Source organism: the organism of the source record quoted next, unplaced genomic scaffold, assembly GCF_019419815.1.
Source record: "Pyrus x bretschneideri cultivar Hongxiangsu unplaced genomic scaffold, Pyrus_bretschneideri_v1 Contig15, whole genome shotgun sequence".
NCBI classification, from domain to species: Eukaryota; Viridiplantae; Streptophyta; class Magnoliopsida; order Rosales; family Rosaceae; genus Pyrus; species Pyrus x bretschneideri.
In genome coordinates, this window is record NW_025999446.1 from 2,377,598 (window position 1) to 2,394,799 (window position 17,202).

The following is a 17,202-nucleotide window of genomic DNA, read 5'->3' on the forward strand; positions in this document are numbered from 1 at the left end:
AGGCAATGTGAGTGCGGTGATTGGTTGGCACTTCCCGCTTTGTGAATAGCAAACGGGATACGACTAACGACATAATTGATTGAACTCTCAAATTCTAATAAAGAGGATCTGCAGAGAATACAGCGATAGTAACGTTATCGGCTAAAAGTATTTTTTTTCTTATAAAAGCTTTTGAATCCTTTTTTTTAAAATAGAAATGTCCCCCAAATGCTATCATTTGTATGAAATTAGAGGCTAAAAGATTGTCTTCCACAATTAACCTCCGAAACCTTTTTTTTTGTTGAACCTTCCAAACTTTACGATGGTTTGGTTGCAAAGTTATTCTCGTTATTTCTCGTGACTAGAATAACTAGAATTATTTTTTGGCTAACTCATTTTTTTTTAAATTTATTATTACCAAGCAGAGAGATTCAAAATTATTACGATAATTAAAAAAAAAGGTATCTTAAAGCCGTAACTCATGGTATTAATCCAACCCTATTCACCAAAGTTTTGTAAGAGTAGCAAATGTGGCATGTTGAATGACAATTCACTTCATTACTTCCAAGTTTGTAGTGGACAATTGCTCGATTTGAAGCGAGACTCTGAAGATGGAGGCCGTTGAAAACGGAGAGATTGGAAGGAGCAGGGGTGGAAGAAGATTGGAGAATTTAAGAGAAGGAGTAAATTGATGTATCGTAAACTTTACAGATTAAATTGATGGATTTTAACTTTAAGGACTACTTTTGATAAATTTTATTTTATTTTTGGTCAGAAACCATTTATGATAAAATAATAAAATATCTATGAAGTGAAATAAATCAAATTTTTTGGGAAGACTAGCTGGACGTAACGTGTGCAGGGTCTTTAATTTAATCAAATCCGCATCCGATCAAACCCTAACCGTCTCTACCGCCACTTCTGAATCCTCTCTCTCAATGCCCAATTCAGATCGCTCTCACTCTCTCCCGTCTCCTCCACCAACCAATTAGATTTCCGATTCTCCTCGGCCGACGAATTAGGGTTCCGATTGTTTCAGCAACTCACACTCTCGACTCGAATTGCCTTCTAAACGCCAGCTTCCTAAACAATTTCTTCAGTTAGGTTCCATAAATACTCAATCTTGATAGCTCGAGTGCTGAAATGGCGGGTTCTGAGGATCCAGTGGCCTCTTCCCCGGCTGAGCAGCCGCCAAAGCACTACGGCACCACCAAGCCAATCTTCCTTTCCGGTCCTACCGAGTATGATCTTCAACGAAATGTCGAACTTGAAAAGGTACATGGATGCGTACATAAATCTGTTTTATGATGCTAAAGATTGGTTATTTTTAGTTGGCTTGATTTGCAAGTTGCTGATTTTATCTGTTTTCTATTGATTTTGGTAGTACTTGATTGATTCGGAACTTTACGAGAGCAAAGACGAGGCTGCGAAAAGAGAAGAGGTTCTTGGCCGCATTGATCAGGTATATAGTTCACTGTTCTATTGTTGGCTAATATCAGTAATGCGACCCTTATAGTTACAATGGATGTCTTTTTTTCTGATGATATTGGGAATGATTTAAGAATTTTATCGCAATTGGCGGGTCAATTTAAGGCATTACCAGTGTAGGGTTGTTCTGTGCATACTGTCAGTTGTGTGTGACCTAAAGCCCTCATTTGATGCTTAGGATTGCCTTGGCTTGGCTTGGACAACAGACTAAATTCAATTAATGTTGAATGAGAATTTGGATGCCAACTTGCATATTTTGTCCAAGTGATGGTAGAAGATGGAGAAATCATGAAGAATGCTTATCCCTCCTAATCCCTACAAAAATGTTAGGATTGAAAGGGACAAGTTTTCTTCATGACTTCTCGATCATATCCACTTGGACAAAATATGCAAATTGACATCTATATTTCTATTCAACATTCTTTGAATCTAGTTGATTGTCCAAGCCAATCCTAGACATCAAGTAAGCCTAAAATTTATTATTTGGTTCCCTTTGGATTATTAGCTTATGTTTACCATTACTGTCGTCATTGATACGCCATGTGGTATATCAAACTTCTATAGATTTGAAGGCTTGCATTTCGCTTCGGTTGGATTGTATTTTTGTTCGATGAGGTTACCAATGGTTATACTGAGTTTATTTTTACCTGTAGATTGTGAAAGGCTGGGTGAAGCAGTTGACAAGTCAAAGAGGCTACACGGATCAGATGGTGGAGGACATGAATGCTGTCATTTTTACTTTTGGGTCTTATCGTCTTGGGGTAAATATCAGTTCCAACGATTAGTTCTAGTAGTAGTGCACCATCAATTTCTTTTGCTTTGTATAATCATTTTTATAGGTGTGTTATGTTTGAATTCGTAGTGGATCCACAGTTGATTATTTTTCCCTCTATTTAACTCTGTTTACAAGTATACCTTGTAACTCATGTTATTCTTATATGGTGGGGGATACAATTTCATCTCTGGAGTTTCACGAACAGATTTGGGTTATGATCCAGAATGGTATGCTATCCGTTTTTGGTGATTTGATATGCCACTCATATGCTTGGATGTGGCAAGCAAGGATCCATGCTTTGTAATGAAAAAACTGGTACATGTCAATTAGCCAAGGATAATGCTGATATTAAAATCTACTGGACGGTTCTCATTTATGATGAAACCTTATAAGAATAACAAGCTCTTATTAGGACTTTGTTCATTGAAAATGATGCCATTGCCAGTGGATGTGATCATGAAAACATATAAAACATCCGAGGATCATCAATGCTTCAGTCTATGAGAACAGTTTGTTCCACAAAGGTGAACAACTCCTATGTGATCAGTCTTATTAGTTCATTGAAATTGATGCCATTGCCAGTGGATGTGATCATGTGAAAATTTAAAACACCTGAGGATCATCAGAAGCATCTATGAGAACAATTAGTTCCACAACAGTGAACAACTCCTATGTGATCAGTCTTATTTTAGAAGGAAAACTAATGAAAGGGGCTTGAAAACTTTGAGTTTTAATGATAAGGTAATGATAAGGACAAAATAAAGAGTAAAGTGAATAGTACTAGGATTGACTTTTTAGTGTAAAAATATGATTTTTCGTTAAAGTGAACAGTACCTTGGGCTTTTCGTTATAACTCCCTATTTTAGAATTTGCTGTTGTTGTGATCATTTACTCAACTTTACTTTATTAGATGTTATAGTACATACCTAGCTTTGTTCTTGCTTTGATTGTGTGGTCCAACTATTGAGTGTGGAACTTTTTACACTACTTGTGCCCATAGCATTATGGCCATGGTACCTGTATTATTAATGTATTTATTTCTGTGACAGGTTCATGGGCCTGGAGCTGACATAGACACTTTGTGTGTTGGGCCATCATATGTGAATCGAGAGGTGATTTATGCATACACATTCATATGTATAGTCCTGATTCTTTCTTAATTTGTTTGACCAGACTTGTGACCGATTCTTTCTTAATTTGTTCGACCAGAATTGTTACCTGCAGCTCTACCTCACACTTGACTATTTCTGCAGGAAGATTTCTTTATTACATTGCATGATATCCTTGCTGAATTGGAAGAGGTTACTGAACTTCAACCAGTTCCTGATGCTCATGTCCCCGTCATGAAATTCAAGTTCCAGGGAATATCAATTGATCTTTTGTATGCAAGCATCTCTTTTTTGGTTGTTCCAGAAGTGAGTACAGAACACATATTCTTAAAATCTATTGCTATTTGTTCTGTTTATCCATTTCATTGTGTTTCATGACCATATGACCATATATAAAAAACTATTTCCGAGCCAATGTGATTTTCTCTTGCATCCTTCCTCACTTGTTTTGTCAGCTGGGCCATCTAAGGTTCTGGTACTAGTGTGGAAAATTGGTTTATTACTAACATTTGAAGATGCATACGCTGCTACTGATGATAGAGATAACAAAGAGTGATCCTGGTGTTCTTTATGATATTGATGTGGTGTTGGAACATGCTTGTCAATAGGATCTAGACATCTCACATGGATCTGTGCTATATGATGTTGATGAGCAAACTGTTCGAAGTCTGAACGGCTGCAGGGTTGCAGATCAAATTCTTAAACTTGTCCCCAATGTTGAGGTTGATCACGTCTTATCTCTTGCCCTGGTTTATTTTGTGGTTTAATTGACTCAAGGTGTGACACTCTATTTAACTGTAGCACTTCCGGACGACACTCAGATGTTTGAAGTTTTGGGCTAAAAGACGTGGTGTTTATTCAAATGTAAGTTTTGCTGTGTTCAGAGCTGTTCAGAATCCTCATTATTAATAACTCATTAGTTTTACACTTATGAAATGATGTAATTTTTTGTTCTATTGTGTGTAGGTTACTGGATTCCTTGGTGGTGTAAATTGGGCTATCTTAGTTGCTCGGATATGCCAGCTTTATCCCAATGCAATTCCTAGCATGTTGGTTTCCAAATTTTTCAGAGTGTATACTCAGTGGCGTTGGCCAAATCCTGTAATTTTATGTTCAATTGAAGAGAATGAACTTGGGTTCCCTACATGGGACCCTCGTAGAAACCCTCGGGACCGCCTTCATCATATGCCAATAATAACTCCTGCATACCCTTGCATGAACTCTAGTTACAATGTCTCAGTAAGTACTCTACGTGTTATGGCAGAGCAGTTCGACCATGGTAATAGGATATGTGAGGTGAGAGCATAAATTGAATATATTTTGCGTTGGCTGGTTTTATTTCATTATTGATTGCCTTTGCCCTTTGGTTTTATTACAGGAGATTGAGCTGAATAAGGCCCAGTGGAGTGCTCTCTTTGAACCTTATCTCTTCTTTGAGGCATACAAAAATTATCTACAAGTTGACATAGTTGCAGCTGATGTTGATGACTTGCTGACGTGGAAGGGATGGGTGGAATCCCGGTTTAGACAGCTTACCCTGAAGGTAAACGGTTTCTTCTGGAGTTTTTTTGAAAGCTTTTATAGTGGTTTTCCTCTTAATGTTTAGCATTTTATCTCCATGCAGATAGAGCGAGACACGAAAGGGATGCTGCAGTGCCATCCATATCCTAAGGAATATGTCGATGTATCCAAGCCATGCCCGCACTGTGCTTTCTTTATGGGTTTGCAGAGGAAAGAGGGAGTGAGAGGTAAAGAAGGTCAGCAATTTGATATACGTGGAACAGTCGATGAGTTCAGGGAAGGAATAAACATGTACATGTTCTGGAAACCTGGGATGGATATATATGTTTCTCATGTTCGCCGGAAGCAGCTTCCTCCCTTTGTTTTCCCTGATGGGTGTAAGCGGCCTCGATTATCAAGGCATGTAAGTCAGCAGGACGAAAGAACTTATGAAGATTCTGCAGGTTGTAGTTCTGGGTCTGCGGAAAGACATACCAGGAGGAAAATTGATCATAAAACAGAGGATGTGAGGGCAATCAAACTCGAGAAGCAGATGTCTGTTAGTTCACAATTGATGGAGTCTGTGGCCCCAGAAAGTAGTACAGGTGGAGCACCTGATACCAGCTTCAGTAACAGCATTAGGTTAGAGTGTCTGGCAACTGGAGATGCAGAAAAGAAATCTGATAGTAGATTGCCTGTTGGACAGTTAGAGAGGGAAAGGGGAAGCGTTGGAGACGTGAGAACGGTTGATAATGTTGTGCACGAATCCAATACTACAAATGAGTGCACATCTTTGCATGTTCCTGAATTTCCCAAAGTCAGAAATGAGGTCAAGCCTTCACAAGAGGATTATGAGGTAAAACCATCTGAACAGTTGGAGAAACCTCTTTCCTGGAAGGAGCTGGTAATTCCGTGTGCAGCGTCTATCTCAGAGTCCAAGGAAACATGTGAGATGGCCTAAATAAGGACAGAATTGGAAATGTGCATTGGCTGACGTGCAGAATATGGAGGCTGACTCTACTGGAAGACTGCTGAATTGGACAGCAGATGCTATTGATGTTGACCAAGAACTAGTCAAACCATGTAGTCGGAAGATGGGGCTGGAGAATGCTGAATGTGCATTGGGGTCACTTCTATCACTCAAACTCAATTGCGAAGCGAGTTACTTGATTTGTGAACTCTGGATTAGGAATTGTACCAGATGGAAGTGAGAAAACTGAAAGTTCTGGAGAAGATGGTGGGAGAAGGGGATATTTGCAGGATGATTCACTTTTGGAATTGCCAGAGTTGCTTGGGAAATGGCGCTTTATAAATGCGAATAGGGTATTTCAAAATGCCTTGTCAGAAGAGGTTAAGGTTTTAACATAAACTCTCTTATACATGTTTTCTCTATTTTCCTTTTTTTAGCACAATGTCTTTAACTGGTGCAAATTGTGGTGGCAGGTTCTGCACCACTATACGTGATTTGTTCCCAGTAACTGTGCTTAATACCTTTCAAGTTTTGTGTACCCGTAGTGTTTATCTCATCTCTTTTCTCCAATACATTTTTAGGAACCTGAAAAGTCTTTTATTCTCGATCTTGTATTGTAGAGCCGGCTGTAGCAATCGGGAGCACCGTCAATTTTGAAGATGGAGCTAGGTCAGGATCTTTTCAGAGGCCAACAGTAAGGCATGCATTTGAAACTCATAATATTTTTTAAACAAACCATTATATCTTTATACTGGCCTGTTTGGTGGCTCTTTTGCAACAGGTGAAGTCTGAGGTCATTGGAATGACCTTTCAACTTTCGGCAAGAAATCATTGATGGAATCTCACTTTTCCAAGGAAAAAAAGGTAGCACAAGGGTAAGTGCCATTTTAACTGGTGGATTTCATTACGTTTTCAAGGTGTGTGATGCCCTTCCAAAGTAGCGTGGAAGTTTCATCCGTGCAAAAGAGAATTCCGCATGGCTTGGTCCGTCTGTGTATGATCTTCGGCTTCAATGTGGCCTGCTAAAGTTTAAGCACCATGAATTCATGAAAAAGTGTTGTTGCAGTCGCCAAGAACCCTGTTATTTGAGCTGTATAGATTTGTATGGAAGTCACTTTTATCAGGGCAAGGGTTCATCAAGAACTGAAATGAGCAGGCTGTGAGGGGTTTTGCTTTCTTATTGTCTATATATGCACTCATCAAATTTCTGGAGTCTGTACAACCCGCCATTGTAATACAGATTTTTAGCCATGCTCTCTCTCTCTCTCTCTCTGTTTGGAAACAAAAGCTCGATTTTCTCACGATATCGAAACAGTAGACCAAGTGAACATTTACTGCAAAACTGAGACTTAAAAGCCTATGACTAAAAGTGTTTACAATGCTTCCCTTCTCTTATGTATAAAGCTATACTGATCTTGAAAGTTGAAACTAGTTGGAAATTCGACATGGAACCCCTACCGATGCTTTCCCGCCAGCATATATTCACGTCGAGATTTCTTCCCAATTATTATGTACATTACACACTGTAAACTAAGCTGTCGTCGTGCGCCTTACTGCGTTTGTAACTGGAAACGTACGTGCCAGTGCTGAGGAGGGGAGAAACATCAAAGTCACTTCCCACCTGTCTCACTTCAAAACCTTCCGACGGACCATGGCCGCGAAGAATGTGCAGAACTTCCTTCATTGAAGGACGGTTTGAAGGTAATGTGCTGGTGCAGATGAGTCCCTAGTTTTAGCACGGTGCCCATCTCTTCCAAGTAACACGGTTTTGCGATCTCCCCATCGAGGGCATCAGTTATGGTCTTTCCCTCGCTGTATTCCCGCCATACCCATTCTGCTAGGCCTGTATGCTCATCTCCGCGGTTGGGTTCTCTCCCGGTTGTTAGTTCCAGGAGTACAACCCCGAAGCTGTAGACATCTATCTTTTCGTTGATTTTCGTTGTATAAGAATACTCTGAAAAGCAAAATGTCATACAAATTAAGTAATGTTCGAAAACTATGAATGCAAAACAGACCAATTTAAGCTCTTACCTGGTGCCATGTAGCCGAAGGAGCCTGCAATAGCGGACATTGTGTGATGATCTCCATCCTTGGAAAAAATCTTTGCTAGTCCAAAATCTGCTATTCGAGCCTTGAATTCAGAATCCAACAAGATATTGCTGGACTTCACATCACGATGAATTATCGGCGGAGAGCAGTCATGGTGCATGTAACACAAGCCTTGTGCAGCCCCTATCGCAATCTGCAACCTCGTCGGCCAGTCCAAAACAATATGATTAGCCACACCCAGGCCTGATGCTGGTCTTCTCCTCTTCCCATGTAGCCACTTATCGAGGCTCTGATTTGCCATGTACTCGTACACAAGAAGCTTTGAATTGTCACTTGAAATGCAGCACCACAACTTAACAATGTTCGAATGGCGAATTGTCCCCAGTATCTCAACCTCAGCAATGAATTCTTTCTCAAGCCTCTCATCCAATCTGTTGGTGTTACAAATCTTTTTCACCGCGACATATTCACCCGGGCAGTTGGTGCTAACCTTATAAACATTCCCTGAACCCCCACTTCCAATGAGATTGGTATCCGTCAAACTTGCCAACACGTTGAACTCTGTGAGATTCAATCTGTGGAATGAGGTGAGCTTCCATGTTGCCAAGTCCTGACCGCGCTTTCTCCTCCAGTAGTCTCTGACCACGAAAAAGGTCAATAAAACAGTAACAAGGAACATCGCAATGGGGACTAGAATCATGGCAAGGACTTTCGAGGACAGCTTGTGGGAGACACGGACTTTGGTGTAACAACCGGGAAGGTTAAGAACTGGACTATTGGCGCAAAGATTCGAATTGTTCAAGAAACTGTTTTCATATGCGAGATTATCAAACACATCTGGGATTTTGCCGGAAAGCTTGTTGGAAGACAAGTTAAGAGAACTGAGAATCAAGTTGCCGAACTCAGCTGGGATTTCGCCTGTGAATTGGTTCCCGGACAAGTCCAAGTATAGCAGGTTGGGCAAAGAACCAATGGCTGCTGGAATGTGGCCCGAAAACGCATTTCTCGAGAGGTTCAAAGTATTCAAGGATTCCCATGAGATGATCTGAGATGGTAATTCACCCGAAAATTGATTCCCGTCAAGCAGCAGAGTGTTCAGCTGAGACAGACTAGTCAGTTCAACTGGGATTTTCCCCGAAAACAGATTTCCGCTCGCCTTAAAAACAACCAAACGTTCCCAGGACGAAACTTGAGCCGGAATCTCACCGGAAAATCTGTTGTTGCTGATTTCCAGCCTGGACAGATTCCAAGCCAGCTTGCTGGCGGGAAGCTGACCCGAAAACAAATTGTCACTCAGCATCAAACTCGACAGAGTTAGTCCGGTCCAAACTCCGAAAGGAACCTCACCCGAAAAACGGTTGTGGTAGACCTTCAGCGTCCGCAAAGATTACAATTTCCAAGCCCTTTCGGCAACTCTCCGGTAAAATTATTAGAGAACGCAACAGCTCTTTGCAAAACTCCTCCGCTGCATAATTGTTCCGGTAGAGAGCCGCTCAGCTGATTCCCGGAGACATCAAAAGCTTCGAGCTTCGAGTGAAGGCCTAATTCCGGCGGCAAGGTCCCGTTCAACATGTTCTGAAAGACCTGAAATACCCTCATTGCCGGAATTAGGCCTAAACTCTCCGGAATCCCACCCGTTAATTGATTCGAAAAAAGATTCAAAACAGTCAGATTCTTTATCTTCCCAAAATCTTGTGGGATCGAGCCGCTCAAATTGTTCGTAGACAGATCAATCTGAGATAAATTCAACGCCTCGACAGCCAGCGGAATCTCCCCTGAAAATTTGTTGTTAAAGAGAAACAAATCGCTCAGATTCTTCAACAAAAACAACCCACCTGGAATCTTCCCTTCCAGATTGTTCCTCGCAAGATTCAAGTTCTCGAGGCTCGAGAGACCTGAAAAACTCTCCGGAATCTCTCCGATCAAGTTCGTATCCGTCATCCACAAGCTCTTCAGCTTCTTCAAATTCCCGAACTCCGTTGGGATGCTGGCCGCAGCCAAGTTTCCGTTATAAGGCATCTCGAATATTTCGAGATTTGACAAGTTCCCGATCTCCCGCGGAACACTCCCGTTGAACAGATTCGAATAAAGCTTGAGTGTCCTCAGCTCCGTCAGCCGGCCGATGGCCGCAGGAATGTTGCCGGAAAAATTGTTTCCTCCGAGGTCCAAGTACCTAAGAGACGGCGACATCCGGTAGATATCGGGGGGAATTGGGCCGACAAAGTAGTTCTGCGAGAGGTCAAGGACTTCGAGATTCGAGCAGTTGTAGAGAAATTTCGGGAACTCGCCTGGAATGTAATTCCAGGCGAGGTGGAGCTCTGCGAGGCGTGGGAGCTCGCAGATGGCCTCCGGTATTCTCTCCGTGATGTTTACATCGGGGAGGGAGAGCCCAGTGACCATGCCATTTGTGCAGTTGATCCCCGGCCAATCGCACGGTGAGGAGGAGGAGTTCCACGATTGGATGAACGGTGGATTTCCCCATTGTGCTTTGATCCTGAGGAGGATTGACTGCTCTGTGGATTGTGAAATTACGATCAAGGGTAGGGAGATGAGGAGGAGGAGAAGGGAGGATGGGAATGGCAGGGGTGTTTTCGACATTTCATGTGGCTTAGTTCGTTTGCTCCGGTTAGGTGTTTTGCCGGGAAAATGTGGGAGACGAGAGGCAACGGCAGCTATTTAAACTTGGTTGGCTTGGACCGCGGGATTCTATGCGTTTCTCCGTGTAGAAATGCCACCCACAATGGCCAAAATTACATTATGTCACTGACATTGATTTAATGATAATAATCGTGTCGTTTTAGTCAACTTAGAGGTTTATTTTGACACGCATCAAATGGAGCTAATAAGTAAACCTGACAACGATTTGTGTTTGTTTCATTTTTGTGTAATATCCGTTATTTTAATGTATTGTGTTGTATCAAATTCGTTATTTTAATTGGTTATTAACAGGTGACCAGATAAAGACCCGATCTGTTAACACTTCATGTTATTTTATGTCGGGTTAACGGATTGTACAATAAATTGTCATGTTTAATGTCTAGATCTAACAAATAATATCTCAACATGTTCTTAACGGGTGATCCAATAATGACCCGAATTGTGAATGAGTTCTTAATGGGCCACACTATAATGACGCAAATCGTTACCAAATTGACTCGAAATCTATTATTTTTGTGTCATTTCGTGTCGAATCAACAGATCGTGTAAAAAATTTCCAAGCCTACTAATAATCATATGTTTAGGGAGAAATTGAGAAAAATAATTACTTGGTATGGCCTTGTTTTCATTTTCTTGTCTCTTGTCTAAGGAAAATATGGATCGTTTAACAATATTAAGGAAAACCTTTAAGGGAAGGGCTTCTTTTTATTTTTTAATTTTATTTTTAATTTTTTTTATAAATGAGGATTAGTTATATGGTCCACACCACATTAAACTTTAACGATCCTGAACCATCTATTTTTCAAGTTCCACCTTATAGATCATCTTGCAAAATATTAGACAAATCGAAAATATTTAAGACATCTAATTGGGTTCAAAGAAATGAATGAATATTTTGTTTTACAAGAAACAATGAAATTTGATCTTGATAATTAAATAGGCAAATGATTTTGGATTGAATTTGAATTTTTGCAAGGATGATCTATGAATCAAGACTTACAAAATAGACCATTTAGATTGTTGAAATTCGATGTGATGTGGACCTTACACCTAATCTAAAGATCCCTTTGCATAAAGGGCTTGCAATATTAAGTAATAAAGCAAAATCTAGGGGCTGCGAATCTCTATCCAGTAAGATTTAATTATAATATAATATTCTTGAAGAATATTTCAATTAAAATTCGTTGTTTGATTAGTTTGGTGATGTAATGCAGTTACTAGTAGATTGTGAAATATCGATAACAAAGCTTATATTCTAATACTAATGATTATGTTAAGCTGCGTACGTGAGTTTTACTAATCTTTTGCTATGGCGTGAGAAGACAAATTAGAAATACATTTTTTTACATGTTGAAAGAGACATTTATTTAACATTTTGATAAATTTTTCAATGTGACGGTGATTAGCTGAGTAGCATATTTCATCCATAATCCCCGAGCTTACGAAAATTGACTGAGAGGCATATGCGTGAATACGAAAAGGAGCATGGGCCTTTGCTTTATTTTTTATTTTTTTATTTTTATTTTTTGATTTTGTTATAAAGCATTTCTTTAAGGTTGACGCTATTCGCACACCCTTTATTAAATTTTGTCTTCTAATTTTTTTAATTCATTCAATTTAATAGTCAAAAATATATACAAGGTAAAAAATGATGTGTAAATACCTCTTTCTCCAATATCCTTTAAGCCTATATCTTATTTTATTTTTTTTAAATTAATGATCTTCAATGTCTACGTTCAGTTTATTTCAAAAGTCAAAAAGAGTACAAATTCCACGAACTAGAAGGACAACGGCAGGTGACTGGAAATTTCGTACATGGGTTACTCTTTATATTTTTTTGTAGGGTTATTCTTTATATTTCCAATTAGTTTTGTTATGAAATTTTAATTCTTTTATGGTATTAGAGTAAGTGACCTACATGTAAAGTTTAACAGTCACATATGCTCTACATCATCCAGTTTATGCTGACGATATATGAGCCTTGAAAATTCTCCATATATGAAAATGCATGTGAGGATATGAAGATAACGAAGTCACATCGTTGAGGGTCGGCTCCTCGTAAGGCCTTATAAAATCTTTTCATATTCCAATTGTTTTTATAGTGGAACCTCAACTTTTTTTTTCCAGATAATTTGTTTGTAGTATTAATTTGTATTTGCCCCTTGAATTTGTATGCAATTGCCAATTTCCCCCCTCCCCCCTCCCTCCGAACTTTAATTTTAGCTGATTACTCTTTTAATTTTTTTTTTTTAATTTGAGAATTTTCTCAGTGAACTTTTGTAATCAATATGGTCTGGTCATTGACTAATATGCATGATAGTCAAAATATGTCCTTTTTGAAAAGAACTTCATAAAGATTGAAGACCTCTCAACTTTTGGGCACACTCATTGCCACGGCCGCCTATAGCAATCAATTGAGTGGAAAAATCAAAGAGCCAATCACTTAACAAGACTAAAAGCTTGAACCAAAAAAAAGACGATAGATTAAAAAGAAAGAAAAATGAAACTAAATAGATCTAGTAAATGTTACACAACAAAAAAAAAACCTAAAAGCTTTAGAATTCAGGAGATGTAGTAATTGAAATCCGACATTTTATACTAGATAAGTCAATAATGTATATCAAATAAATTATATATAACATAATAAACGGTGAATATGTTATGTAAGTCGGAGAAAGAAAGAAAATGATTTGAAATTAGAGCATGTACATATGCACTTTTGGTGGTTGAATATGTAATTTTCGGTTGGTTTGGAAAACCAAGTCCCCTACCCATAGAGCATCTCTTGAGCAAAACAGTCGAATTTTAAGCATATGCTTTAGAGAAACATGATGGGCCATGCATCTAGAAGGGATGACGGACTTATTTAGTTGGCGGCGTAAAGAACAAACTGATGGTCCATGCATCTAGAAGGAATGATGCACATATTTTGTTTGTGGTTTAGTTTTGTTTATTATTTGGAGCTTTTGAAGGTTTGTATATGGTACAATGTAGTGGGTGAACAAATATTATTTTGTGGTGGAGAATTGGCAGTGTGGGTAGTCGGCTGCTTCTGGTTTTTGGGAAGCTGCGGTGGGTCATCTCTCACCTAAGCTTTTTTTATGAGTTGTGCTTTGTTTGCATAAGTAACGTCTTTTTTTTTTGTATTCCGATTCTTAGGACTTTGTAGTTTGTAATCTGTCCGTTTTGATTTCGCATAATGGATGTTCTTTACCATTGACAAAAAAAAAAAAAAAAAAAAAAAATCATATGCATCACATACAAGTTTCCTTTCTATATTAACATTACATATATTTGGTTGCAGTATACAACATCCTATTGAATTTCTTGCTAACATTGTTTTGTCATAGGCTGATGTTTTTTTGGGGGAGAATTGAAAATATTAGAATAACCAACATGAATGTACTTGATGGGGATTTTACCACTTGCAAAATGAGGGATAAAAATACTTAAAAATACTTGTAAGAGTACAAGATTGTTGTAGTATAACAGCTCAAACAAGGTCGTTTTACACAGGGACTGAATGAATAATTTATGTAAATACCAAATCTTAATTAACTATTTGAAAACAAAATTTGGAAAATGCTGATTTTATGACCTACAATATTAAAAACGAAATTAATTAAAAAAAAATGATTAAATAAATTGGGAAGGTAAAGAAAACAAAAGAAATAGATTTGAATATCAATTTGACCACTAGGGTTCCGCAATCACCTTAACAATTCTAAATAGTTCTTTCAATTACTTATGAATTACACATTCATATTTCGAAGGTTAGGTTTTTGTCACATCCCGGCCCGAGGGGGATCACTTCCCGAGCCCGCTCCACCACCGTAGCACGATATTGTCCGCTTTGTGTCCCGACCACGCCCTCACGGTTTTGTTTCTGGGAACTCACATGAGAACTTCCCGATGGGTCACCCATCTTGGGAATGCTCTCGCGCGCTACTTGCTTAACTTCGGAGTTCCTACGGAACCCGAAGCCAGTGAGCTCCCAAAAGGCCTCGTGCTAGGTAGGGATGGGAATATACATTTAAGGATCACTCCCCTGGGCGATGTGGGATGTCACAATCCACCTCCCTTAGGGGCCCGACGTCCTCATCGGCACACACGCGACCAGGGTTAGGCTCTGATACCAAATTGTCACATCCCGGCCCGGGGGGATCACTTCCCGGGCCCGCTCCACCACCGTAGCACGATATTGTCCGCTTTGAGCCCCGACCACGCCCTCACAGTTTTGTTTCTGGGAACTCACACGAGAACTTCCTGATAGGTCACCCATCTTGAGAATGCTCTCGCGCGCTACTCACTTAACTTCGAAGTTCCTACGGAACCCGAAGCCAGTGAGCTCCCAAAAGGCCTCGTGCTAGGTAGGGATGGAAATATACATTTAAGGATCACTCCCCTGGGCGATGTAGGATGTCACAGTTTTCCTAAAGTATGCCCTACTTGGAACCTCCAACATAGAACGTATATCTAACATGCAACCTGTTCGTAACGATTGAATGTGAACATGCAAAACTCATTAAGTTTTATGAAAACCTTCTGAAAAACTATATAACCCTTAAGACGTGTCGTCCATCATAAGAAGTTACACATATTAACCACAAGAAGCCAGTGCCAATTTCAGGGACAGCCCTCCGCCAAAATTGCCTCAAATTACTTTTCTAAACATCCTAATGGTGACCAATCATCAAGACAATTAGATAGTTTAAAAGCACATTGATTAATAATTCAAAGTACGCATGTATAATATCATAAGCAAATTGAAAAGAAACTGTATATTCTTGCTAAGGCTCGTGGTCTCGCCCTAGCAAACGAAACTAATTACTAAAACATAGATAGAAAACACCTTGAAAATAAACTTGAATCGTCAAGGCTCTCTAAAGCCAAAGTATTGCGTTCTCTCCCCCCCCCCCCCACCTCTTCTAATGGTTAAAAAGTCTTATTTATACTACTAGAAAATAAAACCCTACCTTGAAGAGGTCTTAGTATAAAACTAGGAAACATAATTAAATGATAAAACTGAAAATAAAAAGTTTCCTATTTGAACGAGAATTCAGAGTTCTCATAAAATTACACTTTTGACCGACCAGATCAACTCCGATTTGGTCCCAAAAGCTCTCTTTTGAAATCTGAAGACATCCCTTACAAATTCTCAGAAGGAATCTTCCTCAAAATACACCATCTTAACCTCTAAAATACCCAAAGAGTCCAAAAACTTCAATCTGGGAAAACTGCACGCTGGGCCTTAATTTCATCACCATGGTCAAACGGCTTCGTAGAAAAATCTGGAATTTTGATACAATTATCTTGAAAGGCACACGAACATCCTCCAATTAAAATCACTCCAAAATTCATCCGTTTGGTCACTTTTTTCTCCAGAGGAATTTAAACATCTTACATTGAAAATACATTACAAAGTATCAAAATTCTACCAAAATAACCAATAAATTAATACTAAGAATAGGGTAAGATATATAGTAAAATATCGACTCATCAAAATACCCCAAACTTAGCTTTTTTCTTGTCCTCAAGCAAAACAAAACTCAAAAACAAAGATAAAAACTAGCAAACTAGCAAACTTTATTAAAACTCAACTAAGACAAAATTTTCATCTTCAAGTTGCAATCCATAGAAAACATTAAAAATTAAAACATCTTTCCAAAAGTTCCAACAAATCCCACCACATTAGAAAAGAACTCATGAACTTCCTTTGGTGTAAAGTGAACCAACATGGCTAAGGAGACTCGACTAAAACCCTTTCAGTAACAGTAGTGGTCGTGCAATGTCAGTTCACTTAAGCTTTCGATCCAATCCATGTAGCGAGCTTTAGGTCAATGACTCCCAAACCACAAAGGCTTTAGGGCACTAGGTGTAGAACACCCCTAAGGACTTATTAACTCAAGCTGAAAAGGCTACGAAACCAACTAACCACCCTACCCCATGCCAAGACTCTACCGTTTGACGTGAGAATCACTGTTTATCAGGCAGGACTAGTCCGGTTACTAGGCAAAGCCTCGGGTGGAACAATTATTACTTTATTTATAACAATAACTAACTTTACTTTACTTAGAACAAAAATTAAAAATTACATAGACGAAAAGCAAGTGTTTCAATCTCACTCCCCACAAACCATGTTGATGTGAATGTGCAAATTTTCAAAGTATATCTTATGAATTAGTGTCTAAGCAAAGTATATTTCATGCATATCGAATAAAACAAGAAAGGAGTACTTCAAAGTAAATAAGAGTTTATGCTCTTTTACAACAATTGATCAAATCAAATTACTTTAAAGTAAAGAAGAGCTTATGCTCTTTTACAACAATTGATCATATCAAATTACAACCAAAATTTAATCTACACATTCCCATGGTTCAAACAAATTTGAAACGGCCTTTCACATAGCTCAATTATAGTAGGCTTAGGTTCATAATCACCCTTTCTTTAATTAATTAATTAACGCTTTAACTAATTAAACTTGAATGCAACATTTTCATTTGGTTTTTGTATCCATAGAATTGATTTAGATGGAGCTAAATGAAATGAAAATCCAATTCTCATTTAAAGAGACAAAACAATTTTGTTCTCTACCTAATTTGGGCCAAAATGCTATGACCTCAACTTGTTTGGGCCATAGTGCAATTAACCTCAACTTTTGGGCTATTTTGCAA

The 17,202-nt window shown here is 38.8% G+C and overlaps 2 protein-coding genes across 12 annotated transcripts; one reads left to right on the top strand and one right to left on the bottom strand.

The window, feature by feature from the left end:
* The first annotated feature begins 870 nt into the window (after positions 1 to 870).
* LOC103941784 (nuclear poly(A) polymerase 4) lies at positions 871 to 7,070 on the top strand. Of its 11 annotated transcripts, none has more exons than XM_009351977.3 (12): positions 871 to 1,254; positions 1,364 to 1,441; positions 2,121 to 2,228; positions 3,292 to 3,354; positions 3,496 to 3,657; positions 3,960 to 4,073; positions 4,153 to 4,215; positions 4,318 to 4,647; positions 4,730 to 4,894; positions 4,976 to 6,207; positions 6,442 to 6,515; positions 6,603 to 7,070. In XM_009351977.3, exons 1-10 carry the CDS (start codon positions 1,123 to 1,125, stop codon positions 5,810 to 5,812), a joined length of 2,052 nt encoding a protein of 683 aa, XP_009350252.2. In that variant the 5' UTR covers positions 871 to 1,122; the 3' UTR covers positions 5,813 to 6,207; positions 6,442 to 6,515; positions 6,603 to 7,070. The 11 variants fall into 11 exon arrangements, with proteins under 11 accessions (XP_009350252.2, XP_009350254.2, XP_009350251.2 ...); XM_009351979.3 differs by having other exon boundaries at positions 6,442 to 6,490; XM_009351976.3 differs by having other exon boundaries at positions 4,976 to 6,201.
* A 59-nt stretch (positions 7,071 to 7,129) lies between these two features.
* Positions 7,130 to 10,597, bottom strand: LOC103941786 (receptor-like protein kinase HSL1). Its single transcript, XM_009351984.3, is given in 4 exon segments — positions 7,130 to 7,547; positions 7,549 to 7,775; positions 7,853 to 9,256; positions 9,259 to 10,597. Coding segments are annotated over 4 exon segments (3,051 nt in total). The 5' UTR covers positions 10,469 to 10,597; the 3' UTR covers positions 7,130 to 7,337.
* Positions 10,598 to 17,202: the final 6,605 nt, after the last annotated feature.

What these genes read in the sequence shown, in the direction of transcription:
- LOC103941784 (XM_018646124.2), top strand. Translation starts at nt 1,123, where the DNA reads ATGGCGGGTTCTGAGGATCCAGTGGCCTCTTCCCCGGCTGAGCAGCCG. An exon ending in GAAATGTCGAACTTGAAAAG is followed by an intron (nt 1,255 to 1,363) that starts GTACATGGATGC and finishes TGATTTTGGTAG; the next exon opens with TACTTGATTGATTCGGAACT. An exon ending in AACTTGTCCCCAATGTTGAG is followed by an intron (nt 4,074 to 4,152) that starts GTTGATCACGTC and finishes ATTTAACTGTAG; the next exon opens with CACTTCCGGACGACACTCAG.